General features: G+C 42.0%; 1 protein-coding gene across 4 annotated transcripts in view; it reads right to left on the reverse strand.

Annotated features, from left to right (window-relative positions):
• DOCK5 (dedicator of cytokinesis 5) overlaps positions 1-17,435 on the reverse strand; it is a 209,217-nt gene extending 191,782 nt beyond the window's left edge. Inside the window, exon 1 of one of the 4 annotated variants that reach the window (XM_072796235.1) lies at positions 17,348-17,435. Coding sequence is in view for 3 of the 4 variants with exons in the window: in XM_072796234.1 (XP_072652335.1) it covers positions 16,977-17,019 (43 nt within the window). In the remaining variant the exon portion in view is untranslated. Of the gene's footprint in view, positions 1-16,976; positions 17,119-17,347 lie in introns of those variants that run through there. The other 3 variants (XM_072796234.1, XM_072796236.1, XM_072796237.1) reach the window with 3 other exon arrangements.
• Positions 17,436-27,145: the final 9,710 nt, after the last annotated feature.

Consider the following 27,145-nt stretch of genomic DNA (forward strand, 5'->3'; position numbering starts at 1 on the left):
ATCAAGGATATAATATAGGGATTTTAAACTTTGACTTAGCAACAGCAGATTCATACCTCAAGCCACCTATTAAACTTGATCAACCCCTTATTAAAACTGATCTCCCTTTAAGACTTTGAGAAAAATGGCTCTGAGTATTAGGGGAAATCTCAGAACTAGGAACCAGATGAACAAGATCACAAGTTCACTGTCAGGAGAAAATGAGTTCTTCATGTTATGAATCACTTAAACAGCCTGAAGAGTATATAAAAGCCATGAAGCAGTTAGAAGGAAAACTATCAGATTACAATTGGCATGTGAAGAAAAGAGCCCTGAAGAAATGGGCTTCTTTGCCCCAAAGCTTTTCCTAGACAACACCACCTGAGTAAGGCTTCAGGCAGAAAGTTCAATGGCGTATCAACTTTAGATCTTGACATTGTTGGTCAATGCATGTGGCCTTACTGGCACTGCTCAATTAATTTGTAGAAATTTGCTAAAATTGAAAATGCCTCACACTCTGAGAATCTGGAAGGTGGCAGAAAATAGCATCTCTATTTTACAGCCAGAAAACTGAGATAAAGAGAGGCAAGCCACTCGATTGTGTCTGTAACAGAGACTGAAGTACAAGCCCAGCTTCCTAATCCTGGCTTCGATACTTCTCTGTGGGTCTCACTCTACCCATCATCCCTCCAAACCCTAAGTGCCCCAGAATATAAAAAAACCTTTATGAGACCTTTATGAGACGGATCATTCCTGAAGCTTAATCCAAACACTTGGTGTTAAAAACAGGAAAAAAAAAGGGGGGGGGTCCCTCAGAACTAAGGCAGACAAAAGAACATGGTAGAGTGCCTATTACTGCAAGAAAACAAGCCCTTTAATCTTCCAAAAGTCTAAAAACCCTGTCACCCCAGGCTGCTGATAAATGCAAGAAGATAAAGACATATTACAGGGAATGCACACTTCACTGTAGAGATCACTTATATTTCCTTCATCTGTCATTTCTTGATAGGAAGATAGGACCACAGAAGTGCTGTACTTTCCCTAAGGTTTTATAACCATTAGCTAAAGCCTCCTAACCCTGGAATTTAGCCCCCTGGTAGCTAAGAAAAATCACCAGTAAAGATGGGAAAAAAGAAAGCAAATGAGAGCAAAACTCTGCATGTACATGTGTCCTCCGTAACAGCCTCGTGTCTGATCCTTACAAATGGAGTCCTTTGGGCAACCAATGAGGGTTTTCTGAGTCCAAAATATGTCACTGCATTAAGTCAATATCAAAATGCAACCAAAGGAAAGTGGACAAGATTGTGGTTTGCTTTTCGGAGTGAGCCATTTGCTTCTGAAATAAGTTCCACTGTCAAATCTGAACTGAGCAGGCAGACTCATATCTAACTCAGGAAAAAAAATATAAGAGATGGATTCAAAATTTCCAAAGCTCTTGGCTTAGATCGTAGCTCAAACATGAAAAGAATTCTTCTACAGAGTCAAACCATTTCTGAATCTGTGAGCTTCCAAAAAGACCTCCCTGAAGCTATCAAGCAATTGGAAAAAAAGCTGGAGCCGCAATCCCCACACTGCCCAATGTGAACTGGGTACTGGTCTCCCTCAAGCTAGGTTCCTCAGAAATATTCTGCAGTATTCTATACACAGTCAACCCCTTTCCTCAAGTAGGCATCAGTCTTCTTTAAGAAAGGTTCACACGGACAAACTGTAAGAGACACTTAATCATAGGAAACATAGAGGTCGCTGAGGGGAAGGTGTGAGGGGTTGGGGTAACTGGGTGATGGGCATTAAGGAAGGCACATGACGCAATGAGCACTGGGTGTTATATAAGATTGATGAATCACTGACCTCTACCTCTGAGACCAATAATACATTTTATGTTAATTGGCTGACTTTAAAGAAAAAAGAAAGGCTCACAGGCTTATAAGATAATCATTCGGGGTTCTGTCCTCAAAGATTCCTAGTTTCAATTCTACGATAGTCTGTGTGATAGGACCAGAAATGGCTGGCCAAGAGCTACTGGTCATAACTGTCTGTGAGTGTAGGACCGGAGATGAGGCTGGAGATGATGTATACTGTGGCATTCTATCAGACCAAAGGGAAGGAAGCCAGACTTTATGAAACCCTGCCTACTCTTTCTATGTATTTTCTACACATTCCGTATCTTAGGTCATCCTCACACCCCATAAGCCACTGGAACATAGCAGGTATTCTGAGAACATGGACTTCCTCAGAGCAGTAAACTAGTCACAGTGAGTAGAGAATAAAATTCCAGTTGGTTGGACTCAAAACACCCATGTTAGTCGGTTTTGTGTGAATTATTTGTTTATACCTCTTAACATCCTAGACTGATCTGAGCCAGTGTTACTCCAAAAGCACAGAAACAGAGAATAGAAGTCCCCTCACCCAGAGACTCCTGGGAATTCAAATATCTTCTCTAACAATTTTTACAAGACCAGGCCATTTCCAGCCATAAGAGCTTTGACACTGGAAATGTACTAGAGTCTAGTCTGGACCTCTGAAGATGGGTTCAGAGCTAACAACACTAACTGTTTAATAATCAATCCTGCTCTGGGGGCACCTGGGTGGCTCAGTGGTTGAGCATCAGCCTTTGGCTCAGATTGTGATCCCGGGGTTCTGGGATCAAGTCCCTCATCAGGCTTCCAGCAAGAAGCCTGCTTCTCCCTGTGTGTGTGTGTGTGTGTGTGTGTGTGTGTGTGTGTGTCATGAATAAATAAATAAAATCTTAAAAAAAAAATCAACCTTGATCTGCAAATAAGATCACCTGATTGCCAGGCTAGTATAGTCTCAGGCAGGCTCCTGCCTAGCAAAATTTCAGATAATGATTATATACTGCCTGTGGTACCAGGAAGTATGCTCATCATATTCCTACCTTCTCAACTGGCTTAGAGCCTTATTTGATTCATAAAAGCAAAGGGTAATAAAAGTAGACCTGAACTTCAAAATTCTGAGCCACAAGAACCTACTCTCCAAAACCTTCACCCTGCAGCAAATGGCTCTTGCATCTGTCTTTACAATTCTGATTTTAAGCATGGCTTGGCCACTGGCACTTGCTACAGTCTGCAGGACTGGAAGTAGTAACCATGTTAGCTTACCCTGTGGCACTGAGCAAATCAACAGCTGCACATCGATCTTCTTCACCTACTCAGAACATGACTTATTTTTTTTTAAAGGCATACCATATTAGTGAAGCTATTAGACTATAGAAATAATCATATATAAGTGTTCTATTTTGTTAGTGAAATATTTTATGTAATGTGAGACTAAGTCTTGTGTATGCCATGGGCCTGTCCATTACCTTATCAAAGAAAAGAATGACATCACCTCCCAGTCTTTAAACAAAGGAGTCAAAGCCAGAGAATAATGGTTTATCAGCCATAAAATAGTCATTTAGATACTTAAAACAATAAATTACTTAAAATTAACGAGACGTAATTCTACAAGTTTTTAATTTTAGGATTATAAAGAAATGAGGCTAGTGTAAACATGAAAATTCCATTTTGCCCTTAACTGAAGAACAATGTAGGAATAGGTTTTTGATTGTAAACAAAGAGACAGAGTGTATCATAAGTAATTCACTCAGTTGTAGAAAGCAAAGTATACTAAATTACAGATGATCTTCAATACAGGAGTGTATAAAGTTAGAATTTTGCTAGAATATGCAATAGCGTAGTTTGAGAGATGGGGTCAAAGACCTAATTGCTGAACCCACCCAAGACATCCTGTGTGATTTGTAGCAAACCACCGAAATAGTCTGTTTCAGTTACTAGACCTCTACAACAGAGGTGACAACAGCTCTGCCTTTAGGTCACAAATTACATTAATACTCATTGGATCATGAAGTCCAATTTATTTATTTGTTCAAATTGGTAATCGATCCACATTGCACAAACTTTCAAAGGTGCAAAAATAGTCAATAAAAGCTCTCTACTTCTGACGCCCAATCCACCATCCCCTTTCAAGAACCACCTGATGGACAATTTCTTACACACAGTTTCAGAAATGGTCTAGCATTTACAAGTTCATGCAAACACACACTTTTCTCTGCCTACTGCATTGTGGCTTGACAGTGCCTGACACACAGTAGGTACAGAACAAATATTCATTTAATGAAATTAATACTATAGACACTTTTTGCATCTTGCCCTTTCATTCAAATATATCTTGGAAATAGCCCATATCAATGAATAGAGAGCTCCTTCACTTTTTTCCTTTCTAAAATTTTTTAGTTTACTGTACATACAGGAAAGGCACATGTTATACACGTACAGTGCACTAAGTTTTCATAAACTGAATCACCTACATAAGCAACACCCTGATCAAGAAAAGACAAATGTTACTGATAACCTAAATGCTCTCATCCTCACTGCCAGCACAACTTTCACCCTGCAGACACCTAGACTAACGACTACCCTGACCTAAAAAATAAATTAGTTTCACCTGTATTGGCATTTATAGCAATTCAGTAGCAAAATAGGTACTCTTGTGTTCACCTTCTTCCCATGGCCTTTTGGAAGACTTAACTGTATTTTTATGAGGACATGTAAATCTTATATTCTCACTGCCCTATAGTATTTCCTTGGGTGGGGACACCATAATTTATACATATGTTCAACTGCCAATGGGCATGTGTGTCATTTCCAATTTGGAGCTATTTTAAATAGTGTACTATGAACATTCTGCACAAGGCTTTTAGCAGAAACTTGTCATTCTCCTAACAGTGAAACTGTGGAGGCACATAGTAGGTCCACACCAAACTTTCCTAGGAACCACTAAACTGCCTTCCGAAATGGGTGTACTGATGTACGCTTTCACAGCACATGCGACTTCCTACGACCACGTGTCCTCACCAGCAGCTGGAATGATTCCATGGTTTTGTTTTGTGCTATTTAGCTCTTCTGGTAGGGTTGCCATTGTTTTTACATCTCTGTGATGACAAATGGAAAGCAGCCCCCTTTCATATGTTTACTGGACATTTGGATATTATCTTTTATGAAGTGTCTATCCAAATCTTTTGCCTATTTTTGTATTGGGTTATTCTTTTCTCTTACTAATTTCTAGTTCTTTACATGTTTGCAATATGATCTGTTGTTCAGACATATGTACTGGGAATGTCTGCTTCCATTCTGTGGGTTCTCTTTTTAATCTCTTAAGTGTGTCTTTCTGTGAACTTTAAGTTCTTAATTTTAATAGATTCAGTATAATTTTTTTATAAGTTAGTGGGTTTTGTGTCCCTTTTAAGAATCTCTGCCTACTCCAAGATCAAGATGTTCTCTTATGCACTTTTTTTAAAAAGATGTATTTATTCTTAGAGAAAGAGGGGGGGGGGAGGGGGAGAGGAGAGGGAGAGGGAGGATCTCAAGCAGACTCCCTGCTGAGCACAGAGCCAGACACGGAGCTCTATCTCATGACTCTGAGATCATGACCTGAGCCAAAATCAAGAGTCAGATGCTTAATCAACAGAGCCACATAGACGCTCCTCTTATACTCCCTTCTGAAAGACTTTACCTTTCAGACATTTGGAATCATTTTTTACAGCGTGAAGTAGGAGTCCAGGAATCAACTTTTTTTGGCATTAGGTAGGGATCCAGTACATTTTTCAAGACAGACAATTGACCAAGAACCATTTTTTGAAGAGATCATCCTTAAACTACCAAATGCCAGTATCATCTTCACAGACACTTTGTCTATCACTGAGCTTGATTTTTTTAATGCTGTAGTATTCCATTATATGCACATGCCACAAATCCCTAAACCCACTCCCCACTGGTTCACATATATTTTCACATTTTTGTTATGAATAATGCTCTAATGAACAATCCTGTCCATGTATTATTTCCCACATGTGTTAACATATCTGTAGGATAAACTCATAGAAATGGAATTGGTAGATCAAAGGATATGTACATTTTTTATTTTAATCAATATTTGGTAGAGGGTATACCAGTTTTAATTAGATTTTTCAGACCACAATGATACGGCACACACAGTATTATTATAAGACATGGCACATTAGAACTTCACTTATACCAAAGTTTCCAACATTTTGAGCCTCAGGATCTCTTTTTTAAAGATAATAAATGAAAAAAAATAAAGACAATAAATGTTCTTCTAGTATTCACTGGTTGAGAAAATATACAGAAGCATGCAAGTTCATAGAAACTGTGCCTCATAATCCTGTGAGATGGAAAAACTTAAATGAATCATGCTGTCATGATGTGAGGGGCAGGCCTTCTCTATTTATTTGCTCCTGTTCATAAGGAAGCTCAAAGCCTGGCTGGTATACCTCAGAAACCAGGTAGACAGACTCCAGCCCTGTTCCAGGAGGAGTTTGACTCCAACAGGAAGTCCCCAGTAGCTCTCTGCCTTGAGATGAGGCTGCATATCCTCCCTACTATCAAGCTGTTCCCTTCCATCAGAACTGCACAGGAGGACTTGTACCCACCATGACACCAAGGAGCCTTACTCAAACTTCTCCTACCTTAAGTGTTCAGAATAAAGCATCATGGTTTTGCTCAAAATACAGGTTTAAAAAAATACCAATGTTCTCTCACTTCCAGGTCAATATTATAATCCCTTATGATCAATACATGACTTTACCCATACTTGGTAAACTGCATTAACATTCAAACATGCCTGTAATGTTGTAAGAATATCATGTTACTTATTAATTTTGTCATTGAACATTATATCAATACTCTGGTGCTGGGGACCAAACATCACTGGGTCTATACCAGCCCTGAAATATGACCACCATGAAACCCACAGCGTGACTTCTACTTTGCAGGCTCAAACCTCCAAGACACACTTCCTTTCCAGAACTCTTAAAAAGGGGAAGGTAAACAGCAAAGAAAACCATCAACAAAATGAAAAAGGCAGTCTACCAAATGGGAAAAAATATCTGCAAATCACACATCTGATGAGGAGTTATCCAATATATAAAGAACTCATAAACTCAGTAGCAAAAAAAAAAAAAAAAATTCCAATTAGAAAATGAGAAGATCTGAATAGACATTTTTTCCAAAGAAGACATACAGATGCCCAAGAGACACATGTAAAGAAGCCCTACATCACTCATCATCAGGGGAATGTAAATCAAAACCACAATGAGATATCACCTCACGTCTTTTAGAACATTATTATAAAAAGACAAGAAGCAAGCATTGGTGAGGATGTGGAGAAAAGAGACGTCTTATGTACTTCTGGGATGTAAATTAGTGCAGCTAGTCTGGAAAACAGTATGGAGGTTCTTCAAAAATTAAAAATAGAACTACCATATAATCCATCAATCCCACTTCTGAGTATTTATTCAAAGGAACACTAACTTGAAAAAGATATCTGTACCTCCATGTTTAATGCACCATTATTTAATAGCCAAGATTTGGAAACAACCTAAGTGTCCTCTGATGATGAATGGATAAAGAAAATGTGATACGTATACAGTGAAATATTATTCAACCATAAAAAGAAGGGAATCCTGCCATTTATAGCAACACAGATGGAACTGGAGGGTATTATGCTAAGTAAAATAAGCCAGAGAAAGGCAAACACTATATGATCTCACTTATATGTGGAATCTAAAAAAAAAAAAAAAAAAAAAACCCCACAAAAACAATGGAACTCATAGAATAGATTGATGGCTGTCATATGTGGGAGATGGGTGGTAATAAGTAATTCTTGGGGATGTAATGTACAGCATAATGATTACAGTCAATAATAGTATATTGTATATTTGAAAGTAGCTTTTATTTTTTTAAAGATTTTATTTATTTATTTATGAGAGACACAGAAAGAGGCAGAGACACAGGCAGAGGGAGAAGCAGGCTCCATGCAGGGAGCCAGATGTAGGACTCGATCCCGGGACTCCAGGATCATGCCCTGAGCCAAAGGCAGACGCTCAACCGCTGAGCCACCCAGGCATCCCAAAAGTAGCTTTTAAAAGTCCTCAACATGGGGTGCCTGGGTGGTGCAGTTGGTTACACAGCTGACTCTGGATTCAGCTCAGGTTGTGAGCTCAGGGTCATGGGATCAAGGCCCACATCTGGCTCCATGCTTAGCATGCAGTCTGCTTGAGATTCTCTCTCCCCCTCTGCCCTTCCCACTTGTGCTCTAAAATAAATAAATAAATTTTTTTTAAAAAAAGAGTCTTCATCGTGAAGAAAAATTTGATATGGATGCTAACTAGACGTACCACAGTGATCATTTCTCCTTATACACACTTCACATTGTATACGTGAAAATACCATCAAGTTATATGTCAATTATATCTCAATAAAAAGGGGGAGAAGATAATTTAACAGCTAAATCTTATTCATACCGAAATCTCCACCTAGGAGAAAACCCAGGGAAGACAAGTATTTTCACCTTTAGGACTGTGTTGGGTGCAATTATTTGTCAGAGTCCCAAGCAGACATATAAAGAAACTTGCTCTGTCAAGTTATAGAGAGGAAGCAGCTAGAAGACAATAGGCTGAAACACAAATTTTCTAGGAGCCCTATGACTTTGGTTAATCACTTTATGCCTGCAGGGCGTATTTTTCCAATAAATGAGGGTGTTAGCTATGAGGGGATGCATAGAGAATCTAGCCCTTAATATTTTATGATGCTATGCACAAAAGGGTAAAGCTGTCAGATTTTTTATAACCAAGTTTTAGAACTTATAACCAGTCTCCAGCAGCAAAGTGTGGGGGAGTGAGAGCCCTATCACTCCAGGCTCATAGGAAATACACTCCTGCCCCAGCTACATATGTAACAAACCAGTCATCAGGATGCATTCTTACTCACCTTGGCTGAGTCAGCAAAGAGCTATTTTCAAGAGAGAATTAATCTCTGCTACGATTCTTTTCCTCAAGTTATTTGAAAAGATAAAGAATGGATGCCCAAGATTCTTAGGGCATCAAGGGGGTCCAACTACTGCATCTGACATAGACCGTCCCAGAGTTTAACAGGGTGTGGAAAAGTAGGAGAAAATGGCACAATCTGGAAACGTAGATCCATGAATATAAAGCCATTAGAACAATAGCAGCTTTGCCATGGCATAGAGCTTTGTGGAAAGACAAAGACCACTTTTGTCTCTTGCTTGGGAACTGGTTGCCAGCAATTCAGACAATCGTTTGAGTCCTGACTGCCAGCCCAGGCTCCCAGAGGACAAGGCCTGGACATCACTTGCAAAAATAAAATTAACACAACCATCCTCTGCTTTCCCTTGCTCACCCAACTCTTTGCCTCAAAATAATTTCTTAGCCTGATCTCAAAAGCCCTTTTTTAGCTTAAAAATAAAAGCCCATTATTCCTGAGGTATGCTGGAGGCTACTTCTAAACCAATGTCAAAGGACTCCCGAAGGATCTGTTATACCTTTAACATCCAGAGATGGCAGACATTTCATTGATGATTTTATCTATTTGATGAGGAAGAAAACTTCTTTTCCCTCCTTTTAAGCATTTAGTGAAAAACTATCTGACCTTAGTCAATTTCCTGGGCCACAGATACAGGTCAATTCTATTGCAATTCTATTATAACTCTCAATTCAAATGAGTAGTAACAGAATTGACCCATGTTCCTTTTTTTATTATTTTGACAGTACTGAAATATTTTCTGTGTATAGAGTTGTAATTGTTGTTACACTGAATATTGATGGGGATAAACTAGCAGTTGGGAAATTTTCCCTTCGTGGGAAAATTCATTACGATGAGATTTGACTCCTTACCCCCCAAACTCCACTGGTTTGTCTCTTAATATTTAGATGAGAGAAACTACCAGTTAAGTTTCAGCTAACAAGTTGAAACGTGTGACCACCACAAAAAAGCCTTCTATAAATCTGGACAAATTAATTATTGAGTAACTACTCCCTTTGCTGCAAAGCCCCTTGCCAGTACTCTAAATTACTTTTTCTTCTCCACATTACTTGTGATCTTTTTCTTTTGATGACCCTGTGTACAGTATACACTATGCTTATTGTAAAGGGATCTCAACTCCTTTTTTGTAATAGGAAGGAACAAATGCATTTAAAAGCCTTCTTTCTTTCATTAGATTTTGTCTTTTCTAAGTCATGTGCTCAACACAGTACTAATGCAATGACTCAGAACCTCCCAAACCCTATTTACCACTGTGGTCAAGCACCTTCCTCCATGAAGACTCCACAAATAATGAAGGGGGGTGGAGAAGGAGAAGGAGGGGGAGGAGGAGGCGGGTGGTGAGAGGGGGAGGAGGAGGACTATCCCATTTTCCTTTCCTATCTAATAAGGCATCATTTAGGATTTCAATTCCTGTCCACCCCACAATGTTCACACAACCTCTGCTTAAGCAATTTATTAAATCTATTTTATCTAGTATTTATATGTTCCTTTTCCTACTGCTTTTGATTGCATCTCATTGGAAGGATGCATAGGGCAGTATACTCCATAGCTTGGAGAAAATGCCCTCTTATGGCAGACAAGACAAATTTAGGTAGATGATGGGTTCAAGTGCTCATTTATTACTCCATCATTTATATCCTGAGTGCTGACCATGTGCCAGGCACTTTTCCCAGGGTTGGTATTTTCTAATGGAAAAGACAAAGCTCCCGTCCTTATAACCTTATATTCTGGTATGGGAGACAGGCAGTAAACACAATCAAATAAATAAGACAATTACAGACTATGTAAAGAGAATAAAGGGAAAAAGACATTGAGAGGTGTGGGGAGGCAAAGTGTGGGCAAAGGCAGTAGTACCCTAAGGGAGGATTCTTAGAAGGACTTAAGGAGGGATTACTCTAACAGTGATTCCATTTTTTAAAAAATTTTATTTATTCATTCATGAGAGACACAGAGAGAGAGGCAGAGACACAGGCAGAGGGAGAAGCAGGCTCCACGCAGGGAGCCTGATGTGGGATTCAATCCCGGGTCTCCAGGATCACGATCTGGGCTGAAGGTGGCAGTAAACCACTGAGCCACCAGGGCTGCCCAGTGATTCCATTTTTAATTCTCTTTTTATCTAACTAGCTACAGTTGATGCTTATTATTTGCAAATTCTGTAACTGTGAATTTTCCTACTTGCTAAAATGTATTTGTAGCCTCAAATAAATATTCCTGGTGCTTCTACAGTCACTCTCAGATGTGTGCAGACAGGCAAAATGGGATGTGCAAGGTCCCATCTGAGGTCCAACAAGGAGACACCACCTTTTTCAGTTCTCATATGGCAAACAAGTGTCCTTTTTGCAGTTTTAAAGGTAATGTCATATTCTTCTCATATTATGCTTTTTTGTTAATGACTTCACCATTTAAAATGGCCCCCAAGCACAGTGCATGGTATTGAGCTACTGTGTAGTGTTCTTAGGCATAAAAAGGCTGCAATTTGTCTAATGAAGAAAATACATGTGTTAGGTAAGCTTCACTTAGGCTTGATTCATCGTCCTATTGGCTGTGAGTTCACAGCTAGTAAATCAATGATATATATTAAATAAAGTCTTTAAATTTTAAACAGAAACACACTTAAAATAAGGTAATGTATTGACCAGTTGATGAAAACGTGACCAGAGGCTCACAGGAACCTGACCTTGAATTTCCCCTAGGAGCAATGGTTCAATATTCACTAGTCAGGGTTCCCGGCTACTTTATAGAATATCAACTATCAGAAATCACGGGAATCAACGTCACAACAAAGAGAAAGCTTCAAGTTGGGTATCATCCTCCCTCCTGAATAGAGGAATGGTTTGACAGGTACCAGTATCTAGCCAGACCTCAGTACACTGCTGTCTTATTTTTGTTGGTGTTATTTTTATAGCTGCTTTTTCCTATGGCACATGATGCTGGTTCTTCTTTAATGGCAGGAATGGAGGATTTTTCTTTTCCAATAACTAAGTAAAAACTACAACATTCAAAAAGCAGTAACACAGAGAAAAGATGAAGTAGGAAACAGACAAGGCAAAAGGGCATGGAATCAGACATGAAGCTGCTTCACCACAAGGGCACCTGGATATGGCAAAGATCAAGGTGACAATGGACAACTGTAAAATGTCTCTGAGACCCCCACATGTACCTAGAACATACTGAATTAAAGGGTTTAGAACAGTCACAAAGTAAATTCATAATAAATATTAATTCTATAGTTCTTTTATTCTTAGCCTCAATGTTGTTAGAACATGAACACATTAGGGCAAAGGCTTCTTCAGCTGTATAATATCTAGCAGCATCTGCCTCCAGTAGACAGATGATCAACAAGTGTTACTGTTGTTGCTTATTCTGGTTCCATAACTAATTAACTGTGTGATCTTCAGCCAAGGATTTTTAATCTGTGTTCAAATCCAGAGATCTGGGCAGCCTGGGTGGCTCAGAGGTTTAGCGCTGTCTTCAGCCCAGGGTGTGTTCCTGGAGACCCAGGATCAAGTCCCATGTCCGGCTCCCTGCGTGGAGCCTGCTTCTCTCTTTGCCTGTGTCTCTGCCTCTCTCTCTCTCTCTCTCTCTCAATCTGTCTCTCATGAATAAATAAATAAAGTCTTAAAAAAAATTCAGAGATCCATGGATTTGAAATGGGAAAAAAAAATGCATCTCAATTTTCTAAAACTTAGTATTTAATTATGACTGTAGGCAATAAACCCCAACTTGTACCAAACTGAAATCATAAGTATTTTCATATCATTATCATGGTTACTGCAGATATCTTAAAAAAATCATATATACTCATCACTAATTTGAAAGTATGGTAGTTTACAGACATGCCACTAGATCTTGTTATTTAGTGCATTAATAAGCACACGTATCACAATATTACAATTTTGAAAAATACCCTGACAGCTGTATTTCAATACAACTGGGTTCCATTTTCAATTCCTCATAGTTGACTTTATACACTTAAAATCATTATTCTAAGAAAGGGATCCAGTGGCTTCACCAGAGGACCAACAGAGTTCATGCAATCAAAAGGTTATCTTGTGTTAAGCAATTCACTTTACCTCTTTAGACACCAAGTTCCTCTCTTTAAAGGGAAACTGGATTAGTTATTCCCTCAGACCCTCCTCTTGAGGATTGGATGGGAACCACAGCACACCTGAATGCATTAACAAAGGGCTACAGGAGTCTGCTTTCAATTTTTTACATCAGCATTTGAGTCTCCTCTACTAAGCTAAATGCTTTCAGATTAATGAGGCCTAGCAGAACCAACAGATGAAGAGCTAATGGTGAAAGCAAAGATGCTCCCACACTACCTTTTATCACATTATAACAATACAGATCACAAACAATAATGAATTGTTTTTGCAACAACAACAAAAAATCAACCAACAACATAATCTGGGACCGTTATTAATAATAAATAGCTTGTGGGATCCCTGGGTGGCGCAGCGGTTTGGCGCCTGCCTTTGGCCCAGGGCGCGATCCTGGAGACCCGGGATCGAATCCCACGTCGGGCTCCCGGTGCATGGAGCCTGCTTCTCCCTCTGCCTGTGTCTCTGTGCCTCTCTCTCTCTCTGTGACTATCATAAATAAATAAAAATAAAAAAAAAAAATAATAATAATAAATAGCTTGTTTGGGAGCAGACTTAAAACATAAATGTTTCAATAATCAGAAAAGTAACCTGGATATATATCACTGACATTTGTTTTAAATCTAAATAAAAGTGATTATATCCTCATGTCCTCGAACAGAAAAAAAATTCAAGAAAGAAAGGGGAAAAAAGAATAAAGGAAAAGAAAATAAAGAAAATGGAAAGAAGAAAAGACAGTTTTCCATGGCTGTACGGAAGAGCACTTGCTTCCAAGCATTTGGCACGTAACACTTCACACCAGGATACTAATGGACTAGAACTTTAAAAAAGCAAATCTATTGGTCCTTTCCCTTGATAACAGATAACATACATGGGTCATTTAGGCCCTCCAAAATGCTAGAGATTGAGCCAACAGAGCTATGTTTAAGAACTAAGAAAGCCCAGTCAGATTGCATTTCAGTCCCCATAGAAAAATCTAGGCTCTGTCAGGAGCAGCCAATAGTGGCACCAAGATAATATAAGAGACTGCTAGCTTCACTTAGCAAAATTCAAATTGAGATCAAAGCACTACCCTCGCACAGAGTAGCTGTGAGTCATTGAAATGCTTCAAAATGACTATCACATGGTTTCCTTCACCCAGAAACACAATCTGACCAGCAGACACTCGTAAGTGATAACTATCCCCCAAAAAGTCCAACAAGCCAATTTTCCTAATTATATTTAAATGAAGTCTGTCTACTCGATGCTTCCTTATTTTCTCAACAGCACATCTCATTTTTCTGCTTGCAAAGAAATAAAGACACCGAAGGCTCTCACTACGCACATTTAACCAAACAAAATAAAACTCATACTGTGGTGAATGGGGGTGGGGGGGTGGGGAGAGGAACTGCATTAAATCATCATGGAAATGAGGTTAAGGCTTTAGAGTGTCACCTCAACAGCAAGGACAAGCAGTTACTGAATACAGGCTCTCTACCTGGTATCATGACAGGGATACAGAACCATAACCTGATTCAGTGAACCCAAGGATAAAAGGATAAGTAACAAAGTGTGGCACAATGTAGTGATTGTGAGGAGAGGCATACGGGTTTGGGAAGAAGGTCCGGTTCATACCAAATCTGGGGAAGCAATGCAAATGCATCTGAGCCCCCCGAGGAATAGGCTGGATTGGAGATGATACAGAACTGGGAGGGCACTCTGGGAGCAAAGTCCCAAAGGGAGAACCTCTTCATTGCATGTTGCACAAGAGCAGAGAAGGGCAGTGTCTGCCCTGGTAAATTAATGAAAGAAGCCAGGAGAGATAAAGTTGGTGGAGACAGGTCGAACCAGATTATCATAACCTTGAAAGTTGGGCTCAATTTAGACTTTACCCCGGTAGGCCAAGGAAGGCTTCCAAGCGGGAGGCACTGAGAACAACAGAGAGTTTTAGGAATAAACAATGGTGATTTATCTCCTCAGCTAATCTGTCCTAACAGTGGGTCCTTTTGTCAAGCCAAGATTAATCAAAATCTATTGTGTCTAGTAAAATAAGTGTGCCAAATTATATCCTGGGGCAGTTTTGCTACCACCTATGCCCTGGAAATGCATTTCAAATGCTTTTCTTGACTGCTGATAAATAACATGGTAACCTGATTCCAGAATTGGGGGGGGGGGGGTAGTATTACTGAAAAGAAAACATGTCACACTTGCTCCTATGACTATGGTAATTAAAACCACATTTGAGGGGTATGCTTGGCATTAACTACATGAAAGTCATAGTGTTGGATCCTGTTAGAAACAAAATCAAAACTGCTATCTTTGTAAATAGTAACTAATGAGCAGGCATTGCTAATTATGCTTTAATTTAGTAGTACTCTGTAATGCTCAAAAATAAATCGATTCCATCTATCACAGACCATTTTCCTTCCATAACTACTGGCTACTCACTGGCACCTGCCTGAAGCCTCAGGACCAAATTCTGACCAGATACTGTGGGTCAGAAGAAACACTCATTTCTGAGTTGCTGCCACAAGAGAGTGCAAGGATTCTAAAGGAAATTTAAGAGGAAACAAGTTTTTTGGAATAGGGGGGCAACAAGGAATTACATATACACAGTACATATCACATATACAGCTACATATACACAGAAAGGGTCACAATTAAGATACTATTTTAAATGTGAAAGGGTTTTGTTGTTGGGTTTTTAACGGACTCTGTGGTTACAGAGTCGAAAAGCACCTAGAGGAGGTTGTTTAAAGAGTATCCCAAGAGGACTTCAGTGTGTCAGAAAGCACAGAAGCACTGCAGGGATCCCTCCCTCCCTACTAACTGAAGCGGTAAGGAAAAATGGGGCCCGGGAAAGCGAGTAAAATAAAAGATTACATTACAGATGGACCGAATGAATGAACCTGGGAGGAAGTGATAAAATGCTCCACACACACAACTGTGTTTATTCTAGGGAACCGCTCGGAAGTCCACCTGCCCCAGGGATGGCCCGGCTCAGGGCAGTCTTTCCAAGAGACCTCAGCACGCGCGCGCACACGCACACACACACACACACACACACACACACACACCAGGTGCAAGGACCGCGGTTTTCCACCTGGGTCAAAACCAGGCACAGCCAGGCTTTCGGGTCCCCAACAACACAACAGCCACCCCTCCGCGGGTGGTGGGGGCTCTGGAGCACCACCTTTAGGAAAGCCCAGTGCCTGGCCAGGACCTGCCACAGGTTCCTTAACAAAATATGCTCCTGTGGGGATCCCTGGGTGGCTCGGGGGGTTTAGCGCCTGCCTTCGGCCCAGGGCCTGATCCTGGAGTCCCGGGATCGAGTCCCGCATGGGCTCCCTGCATGGATGGAGCCTGCTGCTCCCTCTGCCTCTCTCTCTCCTCTCTCTGTGCCTCTCATGAATGAATAAAGAAAATCTTAAAAAAAAAAAAAAAAATCCTCACGTTATCTGCCCCAGGACGGAACTGCGGCCTCGCAGGGCGGTCGTAGGCGCCTTTAGGCACGCTCGGTTAGGGACGCGCGCGTCCGCGCCCCCAGCCCGCTCGCCGTCTCCTCCGTCTCCATCACCCCCACCCCACGGCTTGAGTGTCCCATTCACTTTACAACTGTTACCGGCATCCCAGTCCCTGGAGGAAGGGGGGCGCCGTCCTACCCCCTCCCCCGCACACCTCACTTGGGGACCTCACTTGGGGAGCCCAGCAGACGGCACGCAGAAGCCCCGGGTCCGCGAGCGGACAAACCACTCCACGGATCCGCAAGGCTGGGGCGGAGAAGGGGGAGCCCCGGGCCCGCGCCCCACACCCCCGCGGGCGAGCGCTCGCTTTTGACGTTTGCACCGTGCACGGCGCCGGGGCTTCGGGTCCCGGAGCCCCAGTGCCGTTTCGGGGGGCGCTGAGACTCCCCACCCCGGGGGCGACGTCCCGGCCGGGCAGCGCCGCCTGCGCCCTGGGGGCGGGGGGCGCGGGGGGCCCGGGGGGAGCCTCCGCCGCGGGGCAGGGCCGCTCCCGCGAACTTCGGGCGAGCACTCACCGACCCCGTACTTCTGCCTCTTGGTCGGGATCCAGCGGGCCATGGCGGCGACCTCGCCCCGCGGCGGCGGCGGCGGCGGCTGCGGCTGCGGCGGCTACAGCTCCCGGGGCCCCGGCCGCCGCCGCGCCCCGCTCCCGCGCGCCCCGGGCTCCTCCGCCATGTTCCGGCAAACTTCGCCGCCCGCGCGCGCGGGACTCGCTGGGGCTCGGCCGGGCCGCCGGTCACCTGCTGGGCCCTCCCGGCGCCGCCCCGGCCCCTCCCGCCGGCCGCGCCCTCCGCCCGCCGGGGCCGCCTCCGCGCCCGGGGCTCCGCGCTCCGCGCTCCCCCGCCCCGCCTCGCGCGCTCCCCGGGAGCGGCGCCCCGGGGCCCACCGGCTCCGGCTTTTTCGTTTTACTGTTGCGCCCTCCGCCGCCTTCCCTTCGTCCCCCGTGAGACCCTCCAGGCTGGAGCCCGGGGCGTCCCTGGAGGTGGCGGCGCACCCCGGGGGAGCAGAGGCGCGCCCACCGCGCCCCCGGGGGGCCCAGGATCAAGTCCCAGGTCGCTCCTCGCCCCGGGCCCCCCAGTGCCTGGCACTCAGCAGGCGCTCAGTAAATATTTGTTGAATGAATGAGCAGCTGACGCTGCGCTCACCCCCTGCAGCTTTCACTGACCGAGAGAGAGAGAGAGAGAGAGAGAGAGAGAGAGAGAGAGAGAGAGAGAGAGAGCCGGAAGGACTCCAGGGCCCACAGGCTCTCCCGGGGCCACCCTTTAATGCTTTCCTTCTCTTTAAAAAAAAATTTTTTTTAATTGGAGTTCAGTTTGCCAACATACAGCATAACACCCAGTGCTCATCCCATCAAGTGCCCCCCTCAGTGCCCGTCACCCGGTCACCCCCATCCCTCCACCCACCTCCCCTTCCACGACCCCTTGTTCGTTTCCCAGACTTAGGAGTCTCTCCTGTTTTGTCACCCTCACTGATATTTTCAACTCCTTTTCTCTCCTTTCCCCTGTATTCCCTTTCACTGATTTTTAGATTCCCCCAAATGAATGAGACCATATAACGTTTAGAGCTTTCAAAGCAGGCGCATTCGTCTTCGGGTAAATAGAGACCTGGTGCGGGGGGGGGGGGGCGATGTGCACCCCAGAAAGGTCCGTCTCCTCGGGGAGCTCCGTTGGGGAAATTCTTTAGAGTTTAGAGAGCCTTAACTTGGAAATCCTGTACCCCCACCCCACCCCCACCCCAAACACCGGGACTCCTCCCCAAGTGAAGAGATTGAGGGCCCCTATGATCAAGGGAGAAGTTCGCCCCAAGACACACACCCCCCCAACCGCCTTTTCCAAAAGACCAGCAGCCTAAAGAGCATCCCTGCGGAGAGGGGGACAGGACACATCCGAGTCATCTCTCCTTCACTGTATGGTTTTGACCAGCAGCCAAAAGCAAAGCCTGCTCTTCTGAACTGCAGAAGACTGCTGTTGGAGCCCTCCGAACGCCCTCCAGGATCTCACTTGCTCCTGGAGAGACCTCAGGACTGAAGATGGGATTAGAGACGCCTGTGCTGCCCGGTGGAGGGGAGGGATGCTTTGCTACCTTACCCATAGAAATAAAATCTCAGAGTAAATGACCAGCCGATTTATGTTCACGATTCCAGAAAATACCTCTCAAAAGAAACCGTTTTGTCCTTGCAGTCTGGGAAATTTGCCTTGCCTATTTGGAACATGAAAGAAAGGTAAAATAAACACGTAGTAAAAGAGTGAATCTTGGAAGGAAGAATTAGTGCATTGTAACTTTGGTAACTTTTGCAAAACCAGATCTGAAATTTTTAAAAAGGGGGGGGGGGGGCGGGGAAGGGGTCCTGTTCTAGGTGGGTAACTCCTAGGGCTTACTTTCTTCTCCATCAACAAATAGGTATTTATACACAGAGTGTGATGATAATTTAAAAATCTATCACTTGAGACAACATCCAGAAGGCATGAAGGCATTCCACCATTTCCCTGAAAAATAATTTCTCTTCCTCTGCCAATGACTTCATGATTAACCTAATTTCCCAGGCTAGATAATCTCTTCTTTTTTTCCACAGATGTTAATTATGTGCGTATTAGGTGTCAAGCATTGTTCTTAGAATGGGGCACAACAGTGAACACCGTAAAATCCCTACCTTCACAGAGCCTACAGTCTGGAAGAGGAGAATAAAACAAAACAAATAAAGATATGCCAAACAAAGAAAGGCTAATCGTGTAGAGAAAACTACAAAACAGGGAGGATAGGATGTTTGGGATGCCATTGTTTTATACAGAGTACTCTGCAAAGGTGATATTGAAGTATAGACCAGAAGGAAGTAAGGATTCTAGGGAGAAATATTCTAGACATTAAGAACAACAGATGCAGAGGCCTGGAGGCATATTTAGCAGGTTCCCAAAACAACAAGGAATCCTAGCTGGTGAGAAGTGAGTAAAGAACAAACCTGGTCCCAGTGGCACAGGGTGGCCAGATAGAGAAGGATCCTGAAAGGCATAGTAAGGGCTTATACATTACAACAGTACACAAGGTTGGGGAGTTTTGAGCCAACCTAGGACACAATCTAATTTGCTTGCCTGTGGGATGAACACACTGTAAAGGCCCAAGGGAAGACATAGTAAAATTTCAGTAGTTCAAGCAAGAAATGGAAGTAGTGGGTCCAGGATGGTAGGGGAGAGAAGGGAAAGAAGTTGGATTCTTGATATATACTGAAGGTAGAACCAACAGGAGTGCAGTGTGCACAGAGGGGAATTTACTGTGGACACTTTCATTAGCTTACGTTTTCAGAAAGTTTGCAAAGGAAAAAATGTGCGTGCGTGTGTTTTTTTCTTAAGATCTTTACTGTATATCTTAAGATCTTAAGATCTTTACTGTATATGGTTCAGGAGCCAGAGACCTTGGATCTTGCCCCTGGGTGTGATTGACAAGATGGGTCAAGGATGACTCTAAGGTTGGGGACTTGAGCACCTGGTGAATATATCCAAATTGTACTGTATTGAAGTTTTCCTTTGTGATTTCTTTAGGACTTATTTCATCATACTTCCTCAGTGATTCCTCCGTGTGGACCATTAGGAGCTGAAGTATTTGCATTATAGAATGGGGCCTTCACGAAGTTATTTTAATCACCTCTGTTCAAGGAAATTGACCAATGTTCTCTAACCACCGGTATATTTGAATATAATATGCATCAGAGTGTTCGTGCTCATCCAGTGGATCTGTTATTTCTAACAAAATGCTTTCAGCTGCCTTTTCTGGAACGTTTTCAGCTGCCACCCCCTACCACTTTTTGCAAAACGTGAGGTTGGAATTTGGGCACTGGATATTTCAAGTTTGACAATAATTGTCTTAAGAAGGTTGGAGGCAAACGGAACATTTTAATTACAGCTTTCAGTATGTTTATTCTTTTTCCTCTGAAGGCTGAAGTCCACCCACTTTGTTATATCAGATGGTTAAATCCCAGTTTGAAAGTCCATTTAAATCATAAAGGCAGAGCTATTCAACGTCTTTTATTAAAATTAGGCTTAAAATTAGAGAGTCAACTAGATGAGTAGGTGGCATAAAAGCATGATTCCCAGAAATATCACTTTCTTTTTCCTCTGATACCTTTTCAGAACAAACAGTAAGCATATCCCACAACCGGAGATATTCAGACACTGAAACCTACATAAACACAAACACATTTATGCACACACTGGCACTAGCTTAGTCTGCCTGAGGGAGAAAGAAATGAGGATAAATGAATTTGGAGGCTAGTTTGACATAAAAATTGTGGCTATCCCTTACAATGTCTAAGAGAATAGATAGATGGTGAGGGTAACTGGTAAGAGCTTCACTTCCTTTTGTTTTGCCAAATCTGGCTGACTTGATTGCTTCTCTGAAAGAAGCTATGGATTCTGCAAAAAAGTGTCTCTCTCTCTTTTTTTTTTTTTCTAGATAGAAGTGGCTCATTCTTTGAGCCTACATATGAATGAGTGTAGTTTCTAGAATCCACTCCCCCCGCCCCCATCAAAAAAAGGAGAAAAAATGTAATTGGCTTTAACCACTACTCAAAGATCTTACTCTAAAGGAAAATGTTTTGGGACAGGGTGGTTGTAAGTAAATCAGGCACAGGGTGATGATTGTCATTTGGGACCTGTGAGCTAAACTGGACAGAGGAACTGACCCTCCACTGCCCTAGAAGCACTTTTTATATTCCCTACAAACTCACATCACTGTCTACTCTCTGCCCTACAAATGATCTGTCTAGTAAACATCTTTGAGTCTGTTCTTGCCTCTGCCATGTGTCATTGTGGATCCCATTTCTCTGATGAGTGGGAGATGATGGTCAATGCTCTAATGTTAGTCATATCTATTGCCATTGCTGTGAGATTTATGCCTGGAAAGCACTTTCACCTTCCTCACAAACACAGCAAAAAGCTTTTAGTTTTGTTTCTAGAATGCTCATTGCTGCAAATATCTAAATGTGCTTCAAGATCACCTTTGGGAGAAGCCAATGACATGAGCAATGCAAAGTCATTAGTTTGATGAAAATGGGATCAATATTCACATGATTCACTCACCACTTGAGTTTTCAAAACTTTGTTTATATACATATGTTGAAAAGTTCCTGTATGTGTTGAAAATGTGTCTTCATTAAATTCTTTAAAATAAGAGATGAGGGGCACCTAGGTGGCTCAGTGGTTGAGCGTCTGCCTGTGGCTCAGGTCATGATCCCGGGGTCCTGGGATTAAGTCCCACATTGGGACTCGCTTCTCCCTCTGCCTATGTCTCTGCCTCTCTCTGTGTGTGCCTCTCATGAATAAACAAAATCTTTTTAAAAATAAAATTAAAAAAAGTAAAACAAGAGATAACTAAGAAGCAATGTGGAAATATTACAATGTAAGCTTAAGTAAAAGTAATTAAACTGTATATGCCATAATAGAACTATATACAATTATAGGGGTCTCCGGTGGCTCAGAGGTTTAGCACCTGCCTTCGGCCCCGGGGCATGATCCTGGAGTCCCAGGATCGAGTCCTACGTAGGGCTCCCTGCATGGAGCCTGCTTCTCTCTCTGCTGGTGTCTCTGCCTCTCTCTCTCTCTCTCTGTCTCTCACGAATAAATACATTTTTAAAAAATCATATTTTACATGGAAAATGACTATAAAAGAACATTAGAAAATGGAAAGTTTTATATAACCTTCCTCAAAATAAAATAAACGAAAGAAAACTAGTTGGTTGCTGAGATTCCCGGGTGATGTAGGAAAGCAAGAAGTTAAATGCCTAACTTTGACCTTTATTTGGGACCAGAGTGAAGTTTCATTCTGCAGTCCCTTGGTAAGAGTGACCTTGTGACTATATTGTTTAGGTGACTCTCATACTCAGAAGATTTTTCTCCCTATTACTTCATGGTCAGTTAAGAAACACACTTTGATCCAGAATTTTTATTTAACACCAGACAGATTTTTCTATGGTCACCAGCTGTGGTGTAACAATAATAATTAATATTCATGGCCTGTTCCTGACACTATTCTAAATCGACTTGTTTAATTCCCACACAACCTAATGAGGTAAATAAAGCAGTTGTCATTCCCCCACCCTCTTAGAAATGTGGACAGCATGGTCCAGAACACGCTAAGATACTGCTCATGTGATTAGTTAGTGGCAGAACTAAATTCAAACCCTGAACAGATTGGCCCCAGGGTCCATGCTCTAAACTAGGAGTCAGTGAACTGTTGCTATAAGGGGCCCATATATATATTTTAGATTTTGCAGGCCATCTGGTCTCTGTTGCAACCACTCAACTCTGTAATTGTAGCAAGAAAATGGCTATAGACAATATGTGAACAAGTGAGTGTGGCTGTGTTCCAACTTGTAGACCTGAAATTTGAATTTCATTTCATTTTCATATGTCATGAAACACTTTTTTTTTCCCAAACTTTTTCAATCATTTAAAAATGCAGAAAACTTTCTTAACTTGAAGCTTGTACAAAAATAGGTTGTGTGATGGACTTGGCCTGAGGGCCATAGAGTGCCAATCCCTGCTCTAAACCATGACTGCCCCCTTTTGAAGTGAGTGAAAAGGCTGAGGGTGCCGCCCAGAGCATGTTCAAGGTACCAAGGGAGACATCAGTATAGGACCTTCCCACCAGAAGTCTGCTGCATAAGAGCTTGGGAGAACCTCCTGGAAGAGAAGGACACCAAGTAACAAAGGGTGCCTTAGAGGAGGGGGCACTTCTGAAAACAGTATCTGTTTGGGGAAATTGACTCCTGGCCTAGCCTCTCTGAACTCTATTCCAAATGATAGGAACTATAAATTAAAAACATAATCAAATCTCTCTAAGACAGCACACAAGCAGCTGCTTTGGTACCCACTGAACAAGTAGACTTCTAAAGGTGGACAGGGGAGGCATTTTTATCACACCATTATTCACAACAGCCAAGACATAGAAACAACTAAAGTGTCCACAGATGAATGGATGAAGATGATATGGTGTGTACACATAAGAAAATATTATTTAGCTATGAGACAGACATTTGTGATAGCATATGGTTGGATCCTGAGGACACAATGCTAAGTGAACTAAATCGAAGACAGAAAGATAAGTAATGTATGATTTCATGTATATGTGGAATCTTAAAAAAAAAAAAAAAAAGTCTAATTCAGGGATACCTGGGTGACTTAGCAGTTGAGCGCCTGCCTTTGGCCCAGGCGTGATCCTGGAGTCCTAGGATCGAGTCCCACATCGGGCTCCCTGTGTGGGCCTGCTTCTCTCTCTGCCTCTCTCTCTCTCTCTCTCTGCGTGTCTCTAATGAATAAATAAATAAAATCTTAAAAAAAAAAAAAAAAGCCAAATTCATAGAGAGTATAGTGGCAGTTGCCAGGGTCTGGGGGTTGGGAAAAGTCAGGAGAAGTTGGTCAAAGGATACAAACTTCCAGTTACAAGATGAATGAGTCCTGAGGATCTAATGTACAGCATGGTGATTATAGCTCAAAATACTGTATTATATACTTGAAAGCTGCTAACAGAGTAGATCTTAAATGTTCTCACCTGAACAATATAGAAAAGCATATGGTAATTATGTGATGTGATCAAGTTATTGGCTATAGCTGCAGCAGTAATTATTTTGCGATATATGAATATACCAAATCAACCTGCTGTACACCTTAAACTTACACAATGCTCTATGTTAATTATATCTCAGTAAAGCTGCGGGAAACAAGATTGGAGGGGGGCATTCTCACAGGTATCCTACTGAAAATGACAATGGGTGTTCTCAGAACATAGTTCTAGAAGGAAGTGTGACAACCTCTGTGAAAAAGTTTTCATGACCAGGTGGATACCAATGATACCACCTGGCAAAGGTCAGAGCAGAAGAAAAGAAAGCAAAATGGGCAGATTGGTGTGAATTCTGAGACACACACTCTGGGCTTTTCCAGAAATACTAGAAGGGGGACTTGGTAGGGAAATGTGGGTGTTTAAACTGTAGAACCAGCAACCGGTAAGGAATTTCTTTTTTTCAGTCCTGCTGAAATCTAATGACATATCAAAGTACATGTTTAAGGTGTGCAATGTGATGATTTGATACACTGCTGTGAAATAAGGTCCACCTCTGTCATTTCACATGATTACCATTTTCGTGTGTGTGTAGTAAAAACACTTAAGATTTACTCTTAGGAACTTAAAAAAAAAAAAGATTTTACTTATTTGTTCATGAGAAACACAGAGAGAGAGTCAGAGACACAGGCGGAGGGAGAAGCAGGCTCCTGTCAGGGAGCCCAATGTGGAACTCGATCCCCCGGACCCCAGGATCACTCCCTGAGCCAAAGGCAGATGCTCAATCAATGAACCACCCCGGCGCCCCATACTCTTAGGAAATTTCAAGTACATAATACAGTATTGTTAACCGTAATTACCACCTGTACATTAGATTTCCAGAACCTATCCACATTATAACTGGAAGTCTATACCCTTTGACCAACATTTCCTCCTCCCCCTAGACCCTGGTAACCACCAATCTACTCTCTTTCTATAAGTTTGACTTTTTAAAAGGTTTCACATGTACATGAGATCATACAGTATTGGTCTTTCTCTGTTTGACTTATTTCACTTAACATAATGGCCTCAAGATCCATCCATGTTCTTGCAAATGGTAGGATTTCCTTCTATTTCAATGCTGAATAATATTCCATTGTGCATAAATACACCACATTTCCTTTTTCCTTTCATCCATTGATAGCTTATTTCCACACCTTGGCTATTGTGAATAAGCTACAGTGAACATGGGATTGCAGATATGTCTTCAATATCCTGTTCTCATCTCCTTCGGATGTACGGATGAGTAATATTCTGAAATGCTTTCATGTCCATTCGCTCATTAAAACTGAGACCACTTTAATTGTCCTTGGTCTCAGAATTCATGTTTTTGAACGTCAGTCTTTTTCTCTTGAGAGAAACTACATTGAGCGTAGAATTGTTATTGCCGCAGTACAAGTGACTCAAAGTTTTAGGGATTGTTCATTGGGATAGCAAGATTTTAAATCAGGGTAATCTGAAAGCTATTATTTGAATCAAGCAAATATGGGATTGCCACCCCTACTCATGATAGCTTAACAAACCTTTAATGTTAAAATGCTGACAACATTCTCAAGTAATAGTCTTCGATCTCAGGATATGGCTTCACCCCAAGATTGTTTTGCCTCCTATTTGGGCAATAGTCCTGAGCTCACTTCTTTCAAGATAACAAGATGTCTCTACATACTTTGCTGCAAATCACCTGGCTCAGCCGCATCAGGAGGACAGCGCCCCGGGGCTTTCTACTTACATAGTTTCTTAGTCATGTTACTGTGGCATAATGTTCTTATTTAAACAAGCCCTTCCCGCCCATAAAATTAGGCCTCAGGCTTTGTTTCTCAGAACCATTCATACCGCAGAGGCAAAAAAAATTCTTTTAGGACAAGTAAACGCGCTTAATGTTCTTTGTGGAGGCAAACTCCATTTAGAAATGATCTGACTGCTAATGTTTGTTCTTGTTAACTTGGCCCACACTTCAAGTGCCAAGCAAGTGCTGGCCCTCAGAGCTGTGTTTAGATTCCTCCCGTAATTTGCTGAAAGGTCTCCCTCCTGATTTCAGTCTTCCTGTTGGTAAACATGTTGTCATAATTCATTGTCTAGGGAGAAATATTAGAATTTCTTCAGAATAAGACTGTTATTTGAAGACAGGAAGCTACTATTCACCTAGAATGTGAACAGGAGAATTCCAATGGCCATGTATTTCACTTGACTTTCTGTAAGCCGTGTTAAGTAGAAGCATACCAATAAAATGAATTAGACCTGGCGTGAATTCAGCCAAGAATAAAAGAAAGACAGGGCCGCCTGGGTGGCTCAGTTGGTTAAGTGTTTGACTCTTGATCTCAGCTCAGGCCTTGATCTCAGGGTGGAGAATTCAAGCCCTGCTTTGGGCCCCACGCTGGGCCTGAAGCCCACTTAAAAAACAAAACAAAACAAAACAGAACAAAACATAAATATGCAAGCTAGGCACACAAAAGGAAATAGGATCACAGAGTTAGAGGAGCAAAATTACATAAGATTATGCATATAGTTCCTACTTAATAAATTGTAAAAATCACAATGATAGAATTCACTGGAAAATGTAAATGACCAAAATTCAGCCAAGAAACAGATAACCATAGGAGGCCAAAGAGCACAGAAGACATAGAAAATGTGGTCAAAATATTACATCTAAAAAACATGGCAAGCCTAGACATAAAGGCATATACTTCTGTATATTCCAAGAAGAGATTAGTTGAAAATGTAATATGAACACTTCCACAGGAAAAGATAGAATGCTTTCTGATTTATTATAAGAAATAACATAACCCTGGCAGAAAAACCTGTTTAAATGTGGGAGAAAAAAAAATTGATATTTGTGCAAATATCAGACAAATATAACTGTACATAGAGATTCAAAGTGAAATATTAAGCATCTCATCAAGCATTCTATGAAAAGAACAATACAAAATGACTTCAGCGTTGGGGCACCTGGGTGGCTCAGTCAGTTAAGCGTCTGCCTTCGGCTCAGGTCACGATCTCAGGGTCCTGGGATCAAGCCCCACATCAGTCTCTCCGCTCAGTCATGACTCTGCTTTTTCCTCTGTCTCTCCCTCTGCTATCTCTCTTGCCCTCTCTTTCTCAA

The sequence above is a fragment of the Canis lupus genome, chromosome 24 (assembly GCF_048164855.1).
Source record: "Canis lupus baileyi chromosome 24, mCanLup2.hap1, whole genome shotgun sequence".
In the NCBI taxonomy this organism is placed as follows: domain Eukaryota; kingdom Metazoa; phylum Chordata; class Mammalia; order Carnivora; family Canidae; genus Canis; species Canis lupus.